Source organism: Megalops cyprinoides, chromosome 8 (assembly GCF_013368585.1).
Source record: "Megalops cyprinoides isolate fMegCyp1 chromosome 8, fMegCyp1.pri, whole genome shotgun sequence".
Taxonomy (NCBI): domain Eukaryota; kingdom Metazoa; phylum Chordata; class Actinopteri; order Elopiformes; family Megalopidae; genus Megalops; species Megalops cyprinoides.
This window is the reverse complement of record NC_050590.1, coordinates 31,590,311-31,613,797: the sequence shown is the minus strand read 5'-3', so window position 1 is coordinate 31,613,797 and position 23,487 is coordinate 31,590,311. Positions and strand designations below refer to the sequence as shown.

Here is a 23,487-nt window from a genome sequence, read left to right as displayed (position 1 = left end):
AATGCTGAGCAGGCCCAGTTGATCTCGATTTTGGATCAAGATGGCAAGAGGAAAAGATCTAAGTGACTTTGAAAGAGGGTTCGTTGTTGGGGCACGGATGGCAGGTGCTTCAGTCACAAAGACTGCTGAACTGGCTAGTGTTTCAATAGGAACAGTGACTAAAGTGACGTCTGTATTTAGATCTATGGGAAAGACATCAGTAAACAGGGCCGGAAATTGTGGTTGACAGTGTACATTCGATGACTGTGATGCTCGTGCATTAGTGCAACATGTAAGGAAAAACAGAAGAGCCCCCATAATGCCCCCATCCACAGGGCGCGAGGGGTCACTGAATGGTTTGATGAGTATGAAAATGATGTGAATCATATGCTATGGCTTTCACCATCATCATACCTCAACCCAATTGAACACCTATGGGAGATTTTGGACCAACGTGTTAGACAGCGCTCTCCACCACTGTACAAAAGGCTCTAAACTTACCTTAATTTTATTTAATATTCATTTATTGACACAGGTCAGACATAATAATTTCAGTTTGCCTTGCACCTTTGTGTTCCTTAGTTGATACATTGAGGTAGCGTTCGGGTCAAAATGCAGTGCTTACGTCATCACAGATGGACTTTCTGTAAAACCCACATCGTGCTCCTTTATGTGGTGTGCTCGTTATTTGGCAGTTCGATATTACAAACTATGGACAACTTATTGTTCTCCTTAAGTTGTGCGTCAACGCCAGAAATAAGTTCATGTAATTTATATGTTAATTACATCTTCATGGGCAGTTAAATGTCATTACAGAAAGTTTATTGTTAGTGTGAATTGAAACGTGTTTACATATACCTTTGTAGTTAGCTTGCTACATTGCTTCTGTATTGAGTCAGCCAAAGAATCTTTAACCTTAGTTTATCAGGTGTACTTCATTTTAGATAAGTCTGGTTGTATGCCTGTGTGTAAGAGTGCTGTTTTATACTTGCTTGTGTATTAAGTTGTACTTCATGGTGCATACTCCTGTTCAGATAACACCATGAGTGCTGCACAATGTATGCGTAGCATTACTTTGAACAGTCTTGTACTCAGTACTTTGCTTTCTTTGTTTGTTTACAGAACCACGGACATTCTAAATACAATTAAGTTGTACCATCCCTTTATTCCCGTTTCCTGTGTGAAATCCATGCCTGTGCCTGTGCTTCAGTAAAGTGCATCCTGGCCTTAAGTAGTGTTCTGGCCGACACTCCAGGTTAAAAGCGGTGATAAATACAACTGGTGCCTTACAGTTCTACAACCCAACAGTTATCTCACGTACAACCACCATCATCAAAACACAAAATGAGGGAATATCTTTTGGAGGAATGGTGTTCCATCCTTCCAGTAGAGTTCCAGAGGCACATAGAAGCTGTTCTGACGGTTCATGGTGGCCCAACACCTTACTAAACACTTGGTTGGTTTTTCCTTTAATTAGTCACCCGTCTTTACATATGTATGTATAAGCAAAGTACACATTCTTTTTCTAAAGCTCTGCCTTTTCCTACAGGCCTGGGCACAGGCGTTATGACAGTATGCCTTTCCTGATGTCTGAAAGCAGAATCTTCCCTTCCTCTTACTTTAGCTGTCTGGGCTCACAGTCCAGTCCTGGGAGGAGTTGCCTGGCCGTCTGCCTGACATCATCGCTGTCCACCAATAGGCTGCGGCGGTGCTCGGCGTGAACAATGGCGATTCGCATCCACTCCATCAGTGGCGGGAGCAGCAGGAATGGTCTGCAGTGAGGAAGAGGAGGAGAGATGAAGCTCACTGCAGTCTGGGAGACCCCAGTTTGGGATATGAACCCACAACCCTCCATGTAACAACAGATTACATTTGAGCAGCTTCAACACACAAATGTGTGGTACATGTCTGGCATGTTCTGTAAGAGTCAAAGAAACAGTACTGTAATAAAGAGGCACTGAAATATATCAATCCATGTCTGAGATCTCCATCAGGATAATTTATACATGTTCGTTCCCCCAGACATCATCCACACTGACAACTGCCTGTCAAACAGAGAACATATTCTCAAACAAATCAGCTGCTGCATTAGAGATACAAAACACAAAGCAACATCTTCACTTTCAGGAACATTGGAATAAAATTGTTCATGGGAATGATGTTACCTGTACCTGTAGGAACCTTGCTTGTGCAAATCACTGGAGGAACGTCTTGGGGGTTGCATTGAGAGGGACATTGCAGTCAGGGCAAATGTGGACAAGTGTAATGGACATCTGCTCTAGCAAATTAATCATGTTCATTTTTAACACAGGCCCCATGTTCTGCGGTCAGACTCATGACAGTACCAGAGCAGGTTGCAGCTTTAAGAAGCTCTGATCAACTCACTCACATCTATACACACATACAGATGGAGAGACAGAGAGAGTGTGACAGACAGAGAGAAAGAAAGGGAGACAAGGACAGCAAAAGATTAAAAGTGAGAGGGAGGGGAGGTGTGACAGAGTGCTGTCACTATGGTTGAGTATGTGCTCTGACTGCCATACCAACGAGCCTGGCTCTTTGGCATTGCAGTCAAGATGCAGGTTTGGCGGAAGAAACTGACTAAAATAAGAGAGTGGGAAGAGGGACAGAGACAACATTATTACCGGGGTGCCTGAGATAAAGAATGTACCCTTGGTTTCTCCCCCAGGGTCCTAAAGAGAGCATACCCCCCCAGCACTGACATTGCGCCCTCTCTATGTGTCGGGTGTTGGGTCACACACAAAGGCCCCTGTCCCCAGCGTCCACTCTGAGGGGGAGGTGTTTCTGATTGCTGGCTCATGTGTAGTCACCAACAAGGGACCTTTGTTGATCTTTCAATGAACTGCCACACCCTCATCTGCCTTTCAAGTGCCATCAAAGAGTAATACTTTTAGGGTGTACTTACACTAGGCCAGGTTGCATTGTACCATGCCTGAGCACGATTGTTCCCCTCCCCACTCCCCTGCTGGCCTGCGCTCACATTGTGCTTAATAGATAGGTCAGATAGTCACTTCGGTGTGTTCCACATTAAGAATTCTGTCTCTGTCACTGTTGAAGCTACAAGTGTTCTGATTTTGTGAGTCCTTATGAACATTCTTAGGGTGAGAGGATGTGGTTTAAAACAGAACATCCACAGACATCACAGGAACACATACAGCACTGAATCTGACAGGGCTCCACCCCCTTAGCTGTGGTGTTTTGTTTTCCCCTGTCCATGTGCTTTTTGTTTTCCTTGTGTTCCAGCCCCGCCCCGCTCCCCGCCTGGTCCCCGGCCAGCTGATTTCCTCAATGCCTTCACCTGCCTGCCTGCCCACCTGCATCCCATCTCCTTGTCACCCCAGCCCTATATCTTCCCTGCGTGTCTCTGTCTTGTTGCTAGTTCGTTTCAGTGTTTTCGACCTGTTTCGTCCCCGCCATAGTTTTGTCTCCGTGTTCTGCCATTATCGCTTTTCCTGCCTGCATCCTGACTACGATTCTGCCTCTGACTTCAAAACAGGAAGGCTGTTCCTAACTTGTTCAAATCCTGAATGCACCCTTCAGATGTGACGTGTTTTCATTCATAAATGCTGTTCATTACACAAATGTATATTTCACTGTATGAGTCATTTTATAGAAAATGCAGAGCATCATCTTTTAGGTATGTCTTCTCCAGTCTCAAAGTCTACAGTGTGACAATGAGCAGCATTGACAATACTCTAATAATTTGGTGTATAACACATAAATAATTCATGAGCTTAAATGAACTGAATTCAATTTAATTCATGAATGAAAATTATTGGTGAGCTGAGTGGAGGATCAGATTCTTGCCCTGTGGAGATGTAACCAGGTGTACTTCTTGTTCTAAAGATCCCACAGGTTCTGATTACATGAGCAATAAATAACAAGCATGTGTGTGTACTTGCATTTTGGTACATGTTTTACACACCAGGTGTTGGCAGGCCTACCTGACACTGGAATGTTTCTGAATTTGCTCAAACAGGCCAACCACTTAAGTGTTAAATTAAATAAAGTGCAAGATGTACTAGTATATAACTATTTTAAAGTCTAATCTAATCTCATTTTTAATTTATATGTTTTTATGGCAATATGAAGAGAATTCTCAGTCTCCCCCCTCTTCATGGTAATACAAAGAATGATATTTGCTCTCTCTCTTACTGGTGACCTGATGAGCAACTTTTCCTATCACACAGTGAGTAATTTTCCTCATATTTCCCAACCCACACATATTACTGTGGGTTGCACCTCCTGTTTTGTTACTGTTAACCCTTTACCTTTACTCATAATAACTGGTGCTCCCCCACCCACACTCAACCCCCATTTATTACACAAACATGCAGATACACACCTTCTTCCTCACACCACCACACCTCTCCTCCCCTCTTACTTTCCCACTTCTGACAACTATCACTTGATAGCTCTAATCTCACATGTGAAAGCCCTGTCTCACATAATTAATCACAACATCTATTATTCACACTCACACCAATCCCACATTCTCACTGCTGCCAGCAGCCCACGCAAACAGCCACTGCTCTTAGTTCTCCCACTGACCTCTGACCTCTTTCCCAATAGTATGGGAATTCCAGCCTGCGCACCGCAGAGGACACGATAATGCGTTCTACCACACCAAAACCCAAAAACCCCAGTACAATTTGGGCATAAGGTCCCCATTGTTTCTTTGATGAGGGAGCATGTGTGACCTCTTGGCTCTCTTTAACACAGCATGCTGTAGTTAGTTGTTTTTTTTTTTTTTTCACGAAGGTCTACAGAAGTCAAGTGAAGCACAGGGATGGAAATAAGTCTTTAATGGGGCCTGAGATTATAATTGCTGCCAGGCTAGTTGTTCCACCTGCAACCCTCATCCCACCCCCATCCTGCCCACACATGCTTACAAAAACAATAAACCTTAAGGCTTGTCTGCAACCAGGGTCAGGGGCAGTCTATTCTATTTTGGGAAGCTAATTAAATGAGAACCTTCCTTTTTCCTGTGTGTGTGTACATTAAAATATCTGTATTGAGATAGTATCTAGACCAGCTGCTGTTCTACGTCACAGCAGGCATCTGTAAGTACATGGTCTTTCTTACAACACACACTGAAAACAAATTCACTTCACATATTCAGAATGGCAGAGCTGGATGCAGCTCTTTCCGTATTTCCTTTCCAAGGAATGCAACAGGAACCACTGGGAAAAAGTGTGGAATTATAACTGAATCATTGCAACTTTAATTACAGTAATGCATCTGTGAGGGGCCTCTTTTACACAAGATTGTGACTGCCAGGACACCATAGCATGGAGCCAGAAAGACTATTTAATGAAAAAGGTACATTTGACATTAGCTAGAGAGATTCTGTTGGGCTGCAGAAGAAATGTGCACTCCTGTGCACTTGACTCTTTGAGGAAACAGAACCAAGAGGAGGTGTTTGATTGGACATAAAGGTTATCAAATAGGATTATAATGCTCATTCTCTCATGAGCATTGATGTGTCCAGCTATGAATTATATCGAATTATATCCCATTTTCAAACACTTGTTGACTTCTTCCTGAAAACTTGAGCAGTGCAGCACAGTGCAGCAGGGTAAGCAGAGACACAGCACAGTGCAAGAGGGTACAGAGAGGAAAATCACAGTTCAGAGGCGTGCCCACCTCTCCTTGCTGAGAGACATCCTCGGTGGGTCCAAGTTGGGGTTCTCCATGGACTCCATCTGTGGGCTGCACAGGAAGTAGTAGAGGGTGTGTAGGGCATCAGGGGACCAGAACACGGGCTGCCAGTGGGTATGGCGGGCAGGGCTGAGCCCAGGGCAGACAGTGCTCAGTCGCTGCATGTGGTGCATGGCTCGTGACACCAGGTCACCTGCCGGGACAGGGACACAGAGGAGCCCCTTGGATTACACACCTGAGCACCAATATTACCCTTCTTGAAAACTACACCAGGCACCATGGCACATGAGAATTACACATATTGCAAAAAAATCAGTTGCATTACCTTTGCTTGGCAGTTATTCTTCTCCAGAGTGATGTTCCATTTTTATTCCTCATTTATACAGATTGATTTGCATGATAAGCACCTTGCTCAAGGGTACAACATCAGTACCCAACCCTCAGCGCTGTTCCTTACTACTACACCACACTGCATACTTGATTAGTCTACCATAAACCATAGTCTACCACTGATGACTGCAGCACAACTAATCTTGACTTGCACTGAAGTAAATGTGTATATAGTAATTGTAAGACAACAACAATGCTCCTCCTCACAGTGAAGTAGGATTAGTCTGTAATGTCTGTTTACTTTCAGACTCTATTTACCTCCATATTGATATTGCTCTCCATGTTCAAAAATAGAGTTAGGAATTGGATTCAACAGTGCGTTCAGACTCAGAGGTTATTTTGATGTTATTTCTACCTTTTGTATAATTTCCACGAAGAAGACATGTAACATGCAGCCAAATATGATGAACTATCAGTTGAAATTGATCATTCAGATATTTTACAGCTCTCAGTGGTGTAAAAGAAAAATGAAAAAAAAAAAATGAGCAGAATCGGCATAATTATTTCCTCTCAGGAAACAAACAGAAACATGTTTTCACTCAGTTTATCATGAAACAACAGGCCCCCAATCCTTTTCCCAGGAAGTGGAAGGTTTAATTATGGTTATATACAGCCTATAACTACCCCGCTTCTTCTTCAGAAGAGTGCTACAGACGTCGTTCATGTGTGCCACTGAGGTCGAAGACTAGAGACCAGCTGAAGAAAATGTGCATGTGTGAACAAGAGATCAAACTCATAAGCAACTTGTAAAATAAAATGGGGAAATTGAGGTTGGTTTTGGCTACCCTGAGCGGTGGGTCCTAAATCCACACAGGGACCAGGGGAAGCACCATAATTGTAAGTGAGTCTGAGTTGCTGGAGTCCAGCACAGCCAGAGCAGGGGGAGAGAGAGATGGAGGAGAGATAAAGGCCTCCACAACATTTTCCTATCAGGTGCAGACAGCTACAGACAGGAGAGGCAGGAACATACCTGTAAAGTGAATACTCTCCTGAACCTGTCTTCAATTAAGGTTATTTTTTCTTTCAGAATTCTCAAACATTCGAGTGTAAATAAGGATCGCCCATCTGTAGCTAACCCCTATACTTCATTGCACCTAATGTGGTAGCTCAATTTACATTAGCACACTTAACATTAATTAATTTTTGTTGCAATGGAAAAAAGGTTTCATCTTAATCCTATCTCTGATCTTTTTAATATAATTATGAACCTGATGAAGCAAAAGAATATTAAATGTGAAATGCACAGGTAATGGTGTTACACTCAATTCTGGTTCAGGCCCATCTGTGTCATCTGCTGATAGTGAATGGCAGTTCACAGTGGTGGAACAAACTGGCTTCATTCCACTGGGTTAGGGGCGGGTATGTACCAAGGTTCCCTTGTCACGGTACTCTTGGCACCTTGTGATTCGTACACGCACATATGAGTTGCTCAGATGATGTCAGGGAGATGTGCTGACCCTCTGTTTGGTGTCTGCTTGCTGGTGCACCTTGGAACTTGCAGCGAGTAAAAACTGAGGTTGTTGTGTGCATGCATCAGAAGACTGCATTCACAACACCTTGAGTATATCTCTCCTGTATGTGAGATTGCTGCAGTGAAATGAGCCTGCTGCATTTTTGTGTATTGTAAAATGTTGTGTGAAATAGGGGTGAAACCTAAAAAAGAGGAAGAGAAACATGGACCTCTGTAAATAAGGTTAAAAAAGGTTCAGGTTACATTTACATTTATTCATTTAGCAGACGCTTTTATCCAAAGCAACTTACATAGGTTACAGTTCTTTACAATGTTATCCATTTATACAGCTGGATATTTACTGAGGCAATTGTAGGTTAAGTACCTTGCCCAAGGGTACAGCAGCAGTGTCCCAGCGGGGATTGAACCGGCAACCTTTCGGTTACAAGTCCTGCTCCTTAACCACTATTAGTTCCCCTGTTTGTAGGTCACCAGCTGTTTCTGGTGTTCATCAGATGTCGAAAAGCTGCAACAGCGCTCCATATGGAGGAAAGATAAAACAGAGAGGAAAAAAGCAGACTGAAAAAGCATGAGCTTGGGCCTTTCCAGCAGACGAGATAACACCCAAATGAGTGGCGGGGGCAACTCTTGCGGGAGAGATACAGCCAAGAGGTGGGGGAGGAGAGTAGGGGGGCAGAGGCTATTTTGCGGGAGCAGGCGCCTCTCATTAAAAGCAATTACTCCATGGTGAAGTTTTAAGCCACAGCTCAGTGGGGCTGCATGGGGTGGGGCTGGGAGTGAGTGTTCTCCAGGTCCCCTTAGAGCCAGGAGGTAGCTCAAGGGCCTCTTTGTATCCTATCTAGCCCTTGTGAGGGTCTTGCAAGTATACCCAACACAATCTTGCAGATAAACAAGTCTCTCCCACTCAAACATGTACCTTCAAGCCCAACTGGCTTTGGGATATTAATTACACATAAACTGTGATCCCCACAGCACCTCATAGCAAAACATGTCTAATGACACAGACAAAATAACAATACTTACATTTCAGCCTGTTTTAAAGCATTTTAGGGAGGACAAAACTAAGTTTGATATGCAAGGAATGTGCCTTTTTATACCCTTCACACTAAAAGATACTGAAGAAAGAAAGAAAAACTTCATGCTTCAAAGATTATTTGACAAATGCTAAATTCTCAGGTCAGTTCCTAAACATTGATGCTAAGGTACACAGTCTGGCATGCCCATATGTGTTCCAAATATATACTCCAAAGTCACAGAGAGTTAGTGTTCTGTTCTGGTTATGTATAGTATATGTAGGTATGTATAGTATGTCTGGGGCCCAGACAAGTGAACCTTGTCACAGTGAAAATGCCAACTGTCTGTCTGGTCTCCTGGGTGCTGGCAGCTTTGCCAAGGCTGCATGAGGACATGGTTTCCACTGAGGAGATGGAGAGGAGGCAGCAAAGGGAGCACGCAGGCAGAGTGTGTGTGTGTGTGTCTGTGTGTTTCTGTGGTTGTGTGTGTGTGTGTGTGTGTGTGTGTATGTGTGTGTATGGGTATGCATGTGGAGGTGTGGCAGTTGTTGTGAACTTTATTCAAATGTCCTGGTAACACTTGTATGTGCTTGTATGAATGTGCCCTTGTACTGGAGCGAGATAAGAGGCAGAATGCACAGTAGGGGAAACTGCCTCCCACTGCTATCCCAAGGTGTGTAAAAAAGCTACAGCAGGACAGCCACTGGCAGGTACTCCCTGGCACTGCGGCCCTGAGGAAGATGTGAAAAGACGCGTCTCTAAATACTGCACTTTCAGAAAAGAGCAATTGGTGGGGGGTGGAGGAAATAACACTTTCAAATGTCACACTTCAGAGAAAAAAAAATGGTAAAATGAATACCTATGAAACACAGAACAAAAACAGCACAGATGAGACCACCTTAGAGAAACACAGACAACTGAGACCAGTGCTTTTCCAAACAAACTTAAATTTGCTATAAGAAAAGGTTAACACCTCTGACAGCAGCCATGAAGGTGGTCTTACTAAAAATAAAAATGTGTCTTTATTGGTTAGAACTTGTAAAAAAAAGGTTTAGTGTATTGAAGGCCACTGAGCATCTTGAAGGTCATTGTAAACTTAGGCATGCAAGCTTTGCATTAGCATTGAATCTAAAGCTACTAAGGTGAATCAAGGAGGAAATAGCTCTGTTTTTGAGGCTGATTCCAGAGCCTAATTTTGCATCCAATGGACACAGCAAGAGAGGAAAAAATTGCAGCAAGTTCTCAGACCTTCATCTGATGTGTGTAGATCATTGTAACCAACTAAATATTTTTTCAGCTGCAGGGGGGAGACAACTACTTAATTAGAGGTCTCACAACCACGTTATCTTATCCCCTCCACAAAAAGGTAATAAACATGTATTAAAAAAAAAGCAAAAACAATTTTGTTTTCAATGAACTAAATTCTGTTTTGACATGAATCTTCTTTTGAACTGCATGTTGGTAGAAGTTCCCCAAACATGCAGGGGATTACCATGCCAAATACATTGGTTTTAGAATTATATGGAAAACAATCTGGCGAAGTACACTCTAGGGCCTGTACACAGCGACGTATGGAATTCAGCTGACAGGGAATCCCCAAAATTTACATTTCATTGGTCATGAGTTCAGATGGAGGACAGCTTTTTGAGCCTATATTGCTCAAAGTATTTTCATGGATCTCAAATAAGCTTGACAAGTGGATGGAAACATCTCTTTTGCCTTTTATTTTCCCTGACATATCTTGTATTTATTTGAGAATTCAACCCACCTTCTTGCTGAAGATGCAACCAAGTGAAGTACTTCATTGTTACCACCAATTAATAATCACTTGACAAACACCCAAAACACGTCCCCAGTTCCCAGATTTCTTCCTAATGTGTGACAGATCATCAATAAACACAGTCTAGATCCATCCTTATTCTTCCATCAAGACTGAGGAGCAGCCGTCATCACATTTAATGGGTGAGAAACAGCCCTCTCTTCCCCCTCTCCCAGGCAGATGTCTCAGGGCACCTATTAGGCCTTGCTGTGCCCCTCTTCCTGCTGCCTTGATAAGAGTGAGGCATCATGTATCACATCCAGATATGCCCGTGGCTCACACATAAAGGAAGGTGACCTGCTGATTGAGATTGGCGGCGCCTGTTGGGACAGAGGTGAGCTATGCAGAGACAGGCACCATGCTGTGTCTGTCGCCATGAGGACCGCCATGAGGGCCTCTTGGAAAGACACACTCAACAGTACCTCCCTAAACCTCATGTTTGGAAACAGAAGTGGGCATAAAAAATACAGCCCACCTCAAACTTCAGGGATGGAAAACGTGCAACCCACTTTCAGGGACACATACAAGGCTGTTCCTTTATTGAGGAAAGAAGAGGTTTTGTAGGGAATAGAATAAATTGGTATTATCATTTTCTGCAATACTGTTTACTAAAGCAACATTTAGCTTTCATGTGAAGCTTTTCGCTTGTTTTTGTTTGTTGAAGTTGGCAGACAGGCAGGGGGAGGTGAGAGGGAGGATGGAGACAGAGCCAGACAGACAGGGGGAGGTAATAGAGATTGCAGGAAGCGAGACAGGCAAAGGGAGAGAGAGCAAGACAGAGGATGGAGAGAGGCAGGCAGACGAATAGGCAGCTGAACAGGGAGATAAGAGAAAACTGACAGACCGACAGACAGGGAGGGAGGAGAGAGAGGACTGACAGCAGAAAGACAGACAGATAGACAGACAGAGGTAAGTTGATGCAGTGGGACACTCACTGAGCTCAGAGATGCTGCCCACACATGTGGCCAAGAGGGACTGCTCAAGGGTGCGGAGCTCCAGCTGGGCGTAGGCGTTCTCCCTGCTCTCCATGGCTGATTGCTGGTCCTCCGTGTAGGGACTGAAGTGGGCTGGCAGGGACAGGACACCTGCATGCACACAGAAAAATCTGTATCATACACCTATCCATCAGTCACTCAATCAAAAATGCTAATATATGAGTTCATAACCAATTCAAAACCAATTGTAATCCTATCTGGTTACCATCATCGGTTCACATGTCTTTGTTGGGCCTTCTAAAAAGATTCTACCAATAAAATATATTTTTGTACATTAATGACTAAACCTTAACTGTTCTTAGGCACATTTTCATACAAACACAACTTCAGTCTGGGCTACGATGTCCACAATCAGATGAGCACTGCTACACTGCATACATAAAGCTTGTGGAGATGACTTGGTTGGCTTGAGCTGGCCCAAAAGACACGCTGCTTCACTATATCCAGTCCACACCACCTCTTTTACAGCACAACCAACACCCCCCGCCTTCCCAACCGATACCCCACTCGATGCCCCCAGCAGCTGGCTGTGATTATACCACCATTAATAATAAAGACCTGGAGCACATTTTACATAATCGAGCAGGATATTCCAGCACTGTAAAAAAAAAAATAAAAATAAGTCATGCCTGAGTTTGACTGCACTGATCTGATACAAAAAAGCCTCCCCAAATCTAAACCAATCCTACAATACTTGATTGTTTCTTTTTCACTCAACAGCCATTTTAAACACAAGAAAAAAGAAACACAAGCATTACTGCCCGGACAAAGATGAATGACTGTATGCATGTCAGATTCCATGTGCTTTTTTTAGTTCATGTTTGTAGTGTGTGACGCACATGCTCCATCCTTGCTCTGGGAGAGTCTGTAATGGTGAAACAAGGTTTCAGTGGATTGGGCAGCAGGCTGTGATGTTTTGCTGTGTTTAATGATGAAAAGATTACATTTTGGTTGTCGTGGCCATCCGTTTTATGTTATGCATAATGTCATGTTTTATTGCTTTTGTGTTTCTGTTGACTGTGCTGTGCACTAAAAGGATGAGTCCCATGTTTTAACATGACTAATAGAGTTAAACCTAGCCTGACTGCACTCAGAATAAATAAACATAAAACCCCACACCAGTTGTAAAGAGTTATGTTTATGGCCTGCACTAACTTAACAGAAAAGATCAATAAAACATTTGCACAAATGCAGGTCACACATGACAGCTCAGAAGCTTGGCTGATAGCAAGGGACATTAAGGGAACATTTACAGTCCTGCCTTTCCCTTACTGTAACACAACCCACAGTCAACACAGCTCTGAAACACACTTTCTGACTTCTGTTGTCGTAAAATTCCTTTAATTGTCTCATCAATATCCCTGTGGCTTTGTTATTGATGAGAAACCAAAGATGTCTCCTGAGTCAAGGGTTTAGTGGTTAATGACCTGAGCTACCATGTTGATGTGTGACATCTGGCACCGGCTTGCCACAATGGAGACTGTAGTAATTCAAATGGGTTTCGAAAGCTGCTCAACTGCGGTTTGAACATGACATAAAACAAGCTTCCAATCTTGAGGAAACACACAAGAATGTTTTTCCAATGCCAAAGGAGACTAAACGTACTCCCCAAATGCTTTTTTTCACCCTACAGATATTCCAAACGTAACAGAGTTTGCTGAGAAATAGTAATTGGAATGGCAGCCTCAGAGGAGCCAGGTGAAAATAGCTACTGATAATCTCTGGGGACGCAAGGCTGTCTCCTTCCTTTTGAGTTGAGTGTGACATCTGTGGGAGGAGGGAGAAGAGCTCAATTTGCTAACTACCTGAAGAGCGATGGGGAAATATCACATGCCACTGAGCACTGTTATGCTGGAATGTTGTCAAGAAGAATGAAGAAGAGGAGGTGGGAAAGAAGTTTAGCTGAGGAGAGGACTGAATGATGTTTAATACCGGAATGGACTTTTGGAGAGCAAGGTCTTGGTGTAATGTCCATGGTAGAGAGGGGGAGAACACCTAGCTTTGGCCCCTGGGATAATTAGCTTGCAGTGGGGTGAGGTGATCTGTATCTGAGCAGCTGACCCTGTCCCTGAGGGCTGGGCTACCATGTAACATAACCAGTGTCACCCACAGACCCAATTTCCATTTCCTCCCATGCACCTGTCCCCTGTCCCTCCCTTTGCCACCCCAGCCTGCCCTGTCCCTGCCCCACCTTTTATTCTGACCAATTAAGAGTGCTGACAAGCAGTTCCCATGGCAATGGAATTTCCTGAGTGCTTGGTGCAGACTGATGACTTGTGCAGTAGTGCTTGTAGCCAGTGCTGCACAGTTACTCAGCCTTCAGTACTGTCAGACAGCATCCCCTCCACACACACGCACTTTATGGACAGCATTTAACTCACACAAATCACACAATCACACAAACTCACTTCTGTCAAACACATTGTACTCTTGCCCGCCTGAAGTAGACTAAAAGACAAAACAAAATGACAAACATAGCCATTGGACAAGCATGATTTAATTGTTATAGTGTAATTGATTAGTATATTGATGATTATTGCATTAATCAAATACATAATGATATTATGAAGGGGTCTGGCTGTTAAACTACTCTAATTTCTTGATGTTACTCCTTGATACTCCTCGTAATGTTATTAATGGTTTATTTATAAGTCTCTTATCATATCAAATCATATCATTTCATATCATACTCCAGATCCAGGCATAAACAGAACAACATTCTGTTGATTCAATTTCAATGTAAATGCATTCTTTATTCATTTCATTGCATACACTGTCACAGGCGGTATCAAGGACATTCCTTCCTGTATGTGCATGAAAAGGAAGCACTTTACCTTCTCCCTGTGGTAATGTGTATTCAGTGTGTGGATATGGATTCTGTTCTCCTGGCCTGTCTTGGGACTACACTGTACCACGGCAGTGTCTACAAGGATTCCTGTGTTTTTCAAGGAAAGTAGGACCAACAGGACCGCACCACCAGAGTGGACTTGATCTCACCAGGTTCACAATGGAGCACAGCATGCCAGCCTGACTCTTTACCATCAAACTCCATAACAAATCATTGCTTTGGCATTCAAGGATGAAAGCAAGGCCAAGCAAAGAAAATGAACTGGGATTTTTTAGACCATGACAAAAAAGACATGAAAAGGTTATTAGGTAACTTTTGAGTATAGGCTTCAATGAATCGAACTGATTGGTTTCAATCACTCAGAGGAAGTAAAACTGAAATCCTTTTGCTTCCACTGCAAAATTCTAACTTGCCCCATCTAAGACAAACAAAATGGCCAGTTTCACTGATTGGTTTGACCCAGAGGTAATAGCCCATGTAAGAAATGATACCTCAGTCTCAGCCATTCAGAGATCACCCAAGGGCACCTTTAAACCTGTGACTGAAGTTGTAGCGTCTGCATTCAGCAGACGAGCTGCACTCCTCCATCCAACACCTATAAATCCTTATTCTCCCAGAAGTGGAGCAAGGAAGATGGAGGCTTGTTTAATGGTAAACCTTTGAGAGAAATTACTGCTACGTCTGCAACTGGATTCCTGAATCATAAATTCTGGGAGGCAGGCTAAATGTTTGCTTACAATAGACAGTCTTTTTATGATTTCCAAAGACCTAAACTAAAAGACCTAAAATTTACATTTATAATGCTCCATTTAGCTCTCCAGGCAACATCTCTATCTTCTCCTGAATGCACAGGTCAAGAAGGAACACCATACCATGCTTACAGGATGGACAGATATTTTAAACAGGAGAAAGAGAAAAGATTATATCATTTTATCCAGGTGTGCAAATTTTTTACAGGGTCAGTAATCTATTAAAAGAAATCAGCCGTGACAATTACATGTGAGCACAGCTCATGATTCCTGGGATGTATACATCTCATGAACAAAACACTGAGGTTGTGATATTTCCAGGAACTGCAGCTCAGCAAAGTCTGTACAAGCTCTCTTGGCATTGTGCATGCCAGTTGCCCTGCCTATCCAAAACGCTCTGCAGCAATTAAGAACTAACTAAGAGATTTCTCTTGACTGCTTGACCATTTTACAGTCAGTGACAGACAGCCTTCCCCCCTGCTCTCTGCAGTATGCAAGGGTACAAACAGCAGAGTCATTTCTCAAAATTCCTGGTAAGAAAGTCAGAAAAAAGAGAGGTAGTTTATCTGAGCTTGGTCATCACTGCTTATTGAAACTGCACAGAAAGGGCCCAAATTCTCTCTCTCTCTCTCTCTCACACACACACACACACACACACACACACTGGCAACACATCAGGCCCTTTTTTCTTCTATAGAGGGGATTGTACTCTTGAGTCTCCATAAGGAGGAAAGATGGGGCCCATTGCTAAAACAACTCCCAGTGCCAGAGCCTATACTCATTCAGCCTGGGCTACAAACTGTCCTTCACAGCACATGCTTCCTACCCTGCCTCTGGATTAATCCATGGCAGCCAGAATGGTATACAGAAATGCACACTCACTCTCTGGCCCCAGGCTCCCTTGGTGTCCACAGCATGGCCTCCCGCTGGCCCCCAATTCGCCCCTCCCTTTGAGTAAAAGTTGCGCAAGGTCTTTGGAGTATTTGCTGACTCTCCACTTTGAACAAAGGGAGTAGGCTTTCTATGACAAGCCATGGGTTACAAAAGCCAGGCTCCCAAATTTTGTGTATGCACACACATACCTGTGCACATGCAGTTAACACTTGCACGTTGCACATGCAAGTAGATGCAACCCTCTTCAATTTCACAATCCACTTGTCTTAACTAACCTGAGATAATGAGTTTTAACCTTAATCCATCACAGCATACTGCGCCTAATGCTTCAGGTACACCTTTTAAAACTGCCATTTGAGTGACCTGCATTCAGTTACAGTTTAATCTGTAGTTTGTAAATGTTAACCTTGTCATGGCTCCTCAAAAACACATGAGACAGCTTATCCGTGCTGTTGCCAAATACCTGCAGCCATGTCATGATTTATCGAAACTATTCCCTAAAACTAATATACTTTTACCCCCTCGACAGCTGAATAAATGCAATAAAAGTCAAAGAAAAATGACTGCTTGTCACACCTCTGTTTCCATTAGCCTCCTGCGGCCCCAGTCCAGTGGTGGAGACCTCCCTGCTGGGATACCCAGAGAAAACGTAAGTGTGTACAGAGTTAATTCCAGCAACTATGATGAACAGGCAAGTTCCAGCAGCATCAATTCCCAGGTCCCATCTGAAGGTATTTCAAATGGGATTAATACACAGCTTCCCTCCATGTTACACTGGAATAACATTCATTGTGAACAATATGACTTTGCTCCGTGCAATACTATTAAGATTAAAGTATAACATTTAAAAACAGCATGTTTTTGTTCTTATTATATCAGAGGTATGAATTAAAATTGAGGGCCCTGCACAGCAATACAGGGAGGTTTACTGTATCTTACTGGGTTCTGACTCAGACAGAATGAAACAGGAAAAACACATGGATTTGCCAGGACTGAGTACAGAGAGTGAGGGATCTTAGTCCTGTGGTCAGTCAACGGGTGCAACAACATGCTCTTCGGGTGTAGACAAATTGGTCTGATTGTGGCCGAACTAACATGTTTCAGTGTATTGTGATTACCTACTACAACATGGCTGTAATGGCACAGCTGAACACATAAATGTGTCATTATTTAAAAATATATTTCCTAATCTGTCCCAGATCTATTCCAATAACTTTACATGCTATATGCATACACGTGTGTGTATGTGTACCAGGGTTTACTCAAATAGTCACACATACAATGACTTGGCCCCTGTTCTGACCTCTGAGTGGTGGTAGGGGGTTGGGTGTGGAAACAGCTGGGCCCTGGGGGAGGGGGGTGTAGGCAGAGGGGAACATTTAGCTACATTGGCAGCAGATCCAGCATTCCTCTCAACCCTACCGTCTGTGTTGCATCCTCACTGGGTGAGTGTGTGAAGGGGGATGCCACCGAATGCGCACCACACCCACGTCTCCACTCGCAGTTGTCCGCACTCCGGCGGTCATCAAAAACCCCTGACTTGCGTCACTGGCAGCCATGCGCTTGCCATGCTGGTCTACCCCCTGCTTGCCTGCTCTCCCTGTTTGAAGCTGAGGGAATCAGGGATTCAGCCATGCTACCATTGCATGGTGGGGTGCATGTGTGTGGGTGGGTCCTCTGCGGCTTTGCCCCTCTGCAATGTTTTTCTTTGCAGCTACAACGGACAACATGCCACCGTTTTTTCAGACTGCACATGACCTGGCTGGCTCATCAAGTCAAGGGACAGGACCACTGAGAGAGTGGAGAGAGGAGTTTTCAGACAGAATTCCTCTTCCCCTGGAATGCTGCCTTTTTCTTAAGTCCCCCCAGTGTTCATATAACCTAATTGTTGAAACAGAATGTATGGGTCTGTTTTGTCTGTGGAGAGCTGGTAGGTTTTACTGTTATCTGAGGAGATATCTGTGATTTCAGACCCCAGAGGCCTGTAGCACAAATATCAGAGTATGTGTTACAGGTCCTGAAGTGGACACCCGCCTTGGTGCTTAAACAAGACCCTCATTCTTCAGAATATGCTGTTCACTTCTGGTTGTGAGACCAAGTGCCTAAAAGACATGTCTGTCGGGTGAACAGCAGGCCTTTCTGTGGGAAGAGGCGGTGCTGTTTTCCCAACACCAAAGTGGGAAACCAAAATATTGAGTTTGATGGCCTTTTTTCAGCCCGTATTAGCAGCAACCTCAGGACAATGGAATTTGTGAACCAGATATAGCCCCATTTTCTGTGGTATTTCATAACCATCAAGCACCTGTTTTTTGGACAGCGCCCCACTTTAGGTGGTCACAGACATGGAAGTTCTCATGCAGCCTCCTAAAAGCCTGCTGCAAGGGCAATGCTCAAAACAGGATGATAAATTAAGTGTTGAGGCCATGACTAGCGCAGCATGCCATTGGGCCAAAGTGGAAAAGATGCCTCCATAGCAGTAAGACTGGGATGACGGAGAGGCTATTCTTGTTGAGGAGTATCAATTCCAGTGGAGTCCAGGAAGACAGAGGCATTTCTCTGCCAGCAAAAATAACCAAGTGCTTGTCTCCCGGACTGAACCTGAGGGTGTCTGGGCTTTATCTGATTCGAAAAGTAGGCCCACTGATCACTTAACAAGTGGTTGTTACATGCTAATTACGCAGGTCTGATTGATAGTTTGGTGGGGAGTTGGGTTGTGCGGGGAGGGTGGGGTAGTGGGAGGTGCTGGTTGCTGTTCCCCAACAATATTCCCCTGGTTAGCTCCAAACAGGTCAGATGTTCAGCACTTTGAAGGCGGTGTTTGCACACACAACTATAATTCAGAGGGAGAATCTTTCATTTCTGGTACATACAGTATGACAACATCACATGTATGTGATGTTGTGACTGGCCTGTGAATACACACTGAGAGTTCAGTGTGTAAGTTGTCCTCAGATACCTTTTATCAAGTACAAAGTATCTTTGCCGAGAGAGAATACAGAGAGGACTCCTGTAATGAGTCATCAATCAAACTGGGGTCCAAAGATGTGTGGGGGGGACAAAAACAGCATGCTAGATTACCAGAACAAGAGAAAGTGAAATCTAAGTGAAATCTAATTTTAAAACACAATCATATTTCACCCACAAAAATGGCTTAAGTTAAAAGGAAAGACAGAAAGGTAGAAAGAAAGCAATAAAGAAAACACCAGAAAATCTGAACAGTTATAAAGTTAAAGGTTATCCTCAGAGTGCAAATTCATACTGTGGCCTTCTGACATTTAGTCAAGCCTTGCATGCTAAGCCTCTCCAAAAAAAAAGGACTTCAAACTTTTAAAGCTTTTGAGATCAGCTCCCATACCTGACATTAGATTTGTGTAAGTGGCTCAGCGGAATGATTCCCCCCAGATGATTTCATCAAGTGCTGCTTTTGGGTTTTTAATTCCAGCCCAACTGCGTGGGTGCCCCCGTAGTTTCTTATTACATTCCAAATTCCATGTATGAAATGTGGCACTGCCTTTCATTTCTAGGTGATGAAGATCTGGCCTGCTGTTCCATATTGATCTATGCTCTTTCACATTACTCGCAGAGTGGGTGTTTTCCCCCCTAATTAATTCCAGACTGCCAGACCACCCTTAATTACATACACTTTTACTATCAGGATTTTGGTGTCACCCAGGGCTCTGTAAAAAGATGAAGTGTTACAAAAATAAAATCATGAATAATCTCAGTGTAAAACCGAGGTGAAGGCATAGTGACACTACACACAAGACTGGATTTTATTATGAAACCCGTTCTCCTTCGTACCCGTTATACTGGACTATACATCAGTTAGGCATGTCTCATTTCACATGTCACTCTGCCTTCCCTATCCTCAGCTGGCAAATCACAGATATTCACTGAGGGACGGGCCTGGGGGCTGGACTCATACATTACACAATTAATGAAATCTGGCATTTAAACACCAAGGTTATGTCCCAATACCATTAACAAAGTTAGGTATTTTTTTTAGACTGTAGTTCCCTTTGTGTTAAGTGTTAGGATCTTCAAGTGGATGTTCGGAAATGGACAGAGTGCCATGCTCTTCAGAAACAGTACATGCATTTTGGAAGAAAGCCCCAGTGTTTATGCTTCCAACATGCAGTACAAATGCGGGCTGTCTTTAGAGGGAACAAAGCACAAAGGCACTCGCAATTTATTTTAAAATCAGAACCTGTGTATAACACCCATCTTAACTGGCTTGCCCCCCTCTGAAATTTGTGTGGTCTTTGCTTGTTTCTCCCTGGAGCTGAAAACAGTGGGGCAGTCACCTCTAGGGCACAACAGCGCTATTCTTTGGACCTGCACAATTCCACTGTTGTTTGGTGAACGAGAGGTGGCATGTCTGTTCGGCATGGGAGTCCATGATGGGAAGGCCATTAAGGGGAGTAGAACAAGAGCACTTAGCAGTATTCACAGATATAGAATTACTGGATCTGGCATATTGGATAATGGACATTATACTGAGAGAAAGCATGTGTGATCTAAAATTTGTGTATCTATGACAATACTGTCTGAAAGTACTGTACTATGGCTGTGTGTGTGTGTGTGTGTGTGTGTGTATGGGTGGGTGCATGTGTACATTACATTTCAAGTGGCTGGTGAGGTTGGAAACTTCAAGTGTATAGAGCAGAGACAGAACATGTTTTCATTCTCAAGCCATTCATGTTTCCTTTTTTGTTTTTCAAGGACAATCTCTGCAAAAAACAGTCAAATTGTTGCGGAGGCTGGTAATGACAGCCATTGCTCCTTATCTCTCTGCTGCCAAGTATCACTAAATGTCCTACTGATGCCCAGATACCTCCCCAGTCCCTGACTCCTTCTGCCACTATGTCGTGATAGCTGTGGTGCCTTCAGGACTGCAAATGATGGCTGGGCCTATTTGCTCTTGATAAACAAATTACCATACCTATGGTTTTAATCCGTAACAAGGAGCAAACACTGATTATAAAGGACTAAGTCAAACAAATCTACTCTTGTATGCTCAATATAACAAACAATAACATCTGGCTGAATGTTGTGGTACTTTTCTGTGTTGTTTTATATCCTTTCTCTCACCCCACAGAAGAGAAAATGGCCCTCAATGCAGATTCTGTATTCTGGGAATCGAATCAAAATTCAAATTTTGCAATAAAAATTCCACAAGCCCCCACTGAGTAAATTCTGGGGAAATCTAAGTCAAAGAAAACTGAAAGCCAACACACTGACACAATGGAAGACAACAGAGTGGACTTCAGACCAGCCAGATGTATAAGCATTTGGCAGAAATGAGTTTATTCATATCTATGTAGAATTCCTTGCCCCCATTTTATAGTGGAAACCAGGTTCTTACAGGAAAGAGACCTAACCTCACTTTCCTGGCACACACTCTGTGACATTTAAGTTCAATTACAGTGAGTCTAATACAGTATACCACTTGTAATTATGAAGATCTTCTGCACATGCAAAGCTGCCTGTAGATGCAGAAGCAGGGTGGCTTTAAAGCTAAGGTAGTGGATTCCATATGATTTAGTCTTATTGCTGCAATACCAGTGTCATTTGTTGATGTAAAAACACTGTTGTAGCCTCCAAAAAAAAAAAAAAACTGAATTCATTATTACCAAAAAGAAAACATATGCAAACTTGTCCATGTATCTTAGCCTAGTTAGAATCTATACATAGGTATACTAGCCATATTAATGCATTGAATAGTTCTAAGATGCACCAAAAACCACCAGTTTCATTCTTTATTACCATTGTATAAGCATTCCTTCAGCGTTTTCAATGACTATTCCCTAGTATATCACTCCCTCCCACCTACAAGTGGCACATGGATCACTGAGACTGGAAAATGATGGGGCAGTGCAGGGGAGCAGGAACAGCCCAAGACATCTTGGAGCTGCAGAGGACCCTAAATGCCACTATGGGCTGCTCTGTGAAGATCACCTCTATACCTTGCCAAACTATGATCATTTAACACATGTATACAATTTATATACATACATACATACCATAGCAGACAGTGTGTACAAAACCCACTAAATAACTCCTTGGTATGTAAAACCAAAACTATCCAGGAGTTAAAATAATTCAGAGAATTATGTATGTTTAAACATCTTTTCCCTATAGTCTCCGCTACATCAGTTCACACAAAGTATAAAAAGAAAGTGTTATTTCACAGGGTAAACAATCAATATTATTGCAGAGCAACATTATTGCAGAACAAAAGCATTATTTCACTGAGTAAAGAATCAGAGTGTCATTTCACTGAGGACGGATGGAGCGCATTCAATACAAGGAGGCATCTGGATGTGCAGTCTGTTCATGACGACCCCCAACAAATGACCAAAGGCTGTCACCACATTCGACGTGACAACCTTTGGGCTTCACACCTACATGCGATGCCACAGAGCAGCATTCAAAGGAGCAGTGTCAAATCTCCATTAAACCACTCGGTTGTCACTGTTTAATCACACACCATTAGAGAGACGTGGAGGCCCACATCTCCTCGTTATGAATGTGAGTCTCCTTGTGGAAGGCACTGGCAGGGCTGTGGTTTGACCATCTGTATCACCTTGACCGTTTCAGCTCTGAAAACAGCATATAAGCTGCCTAATAAAGTGGGGTCTGACTTACATCTTATTTGGAGGCTTTACTCAAACCGCAAGAGGGTTTGATGTGCAACACAGAGGCATTTTGGCTTGCTGCCCACTCGGTTTAAGAGCATGATCTGAATTTACTGCAACGCGCTAATTGGAAATGGCCTGTTGGGCAGGGGTGGACATTAACTCTCCCACCATACGTCAACCTGCCTGTTCAAGCAACAACTGAGACATCTTCCTAATGAAAAACATTTGATGCATTTGGCTTGTGAAGACTAGATCCCTCCTTTGGCTATGTGTGGGGTATATATCATGACTCACAGGTAATACATTTGTGAGGCCTCATACAGACCACACTGCCTCTCTTGGAAGCTGCTCAGATTTTTAGGGGAATGATGTTACTTTGCTTGTGAAGACAAAGGGTTAAGGTATTTCATGAATCAAGCAGTCCTGCTCTTTATTGCTTGCCTCAGGGATCAATCACAACACAACCAAATCAGTATCTCTTAGGCTCAATCAAATTTGTTTTAATGTAGCAACAATTACCAAGGGAATGGTCGTTTAGTTCATTACAGAAAAAAGAACAATGTCTCGGAAATGTCTTGATTCACATGTGCGTGTTTGCGTGTTTCTCTCAGTGGGAGTGTGGGGGGGTGGGGTGTAGAAAGGGGTGGAAGGGGGCAGGCACCTGTTCCCACATTCCAGGGGTTGATTGTGCCCACAGTGCTCGAGGGGGCTTTGCGTCATGTGTCTCCCAAGTGGACCCAGCTGGCACTGCTGCAGGTGCTCCCAGATGCTCTAGCGGGCCCGCCCCCTCATCATGTCGCCACCACATCACCTGTTGCACATGCTGCAAACAACCTGGATATGTCTGTCCCTGCGTGTGCACATGCGGTAATGTAAACCCTGTAAACCATTCCTGCCTGAAGCCTGTCAGCTGCCATGAATCTACCTCTTAGTATATTCACAGAGACACAAAGAGAGGGTGGATGAACAAGTTCTGAGAGGCCCGTCTGCACTGTACATTTATTTA

The 23,487-nt window shown here is 43.4% G+C and overlaps 1 protein-coding gene across 2 annotated transcripts in view; it reads right to left on the bottom strand.

The window, feature by feature from the left end:
• The window catches only part of abtb2b (ankyrin repeat and BTB (POZ) domain containing 2b), a 49,722-nt gene that overhangs the window by 6,000 nt on the left and 20,235 nt on the right, over window positions 1–23,487 (bottom strand). For both annotated transcript variants that reach the window (XM_036535212.1, XM_036535211.1), the window contains 3 exons: window positions 11,290–11,439; window positions 5,647–5,854; window positions 1,599–1,751 (listed from right to left, as the gene is read on the bottom strand). In XM_036535212.1, the coding sequence (XP_036391105.1) occupies window positions 1,599–1,751; window positions 5,647–5,854; window positions 11,290–11,439 (511 nt within the window). The remainder of the gene's footprint in view (window positions 1–1,598; window positions 1,752–5,646; window positions 5,855–11,289; window positions 11,440–23,487) is intronic.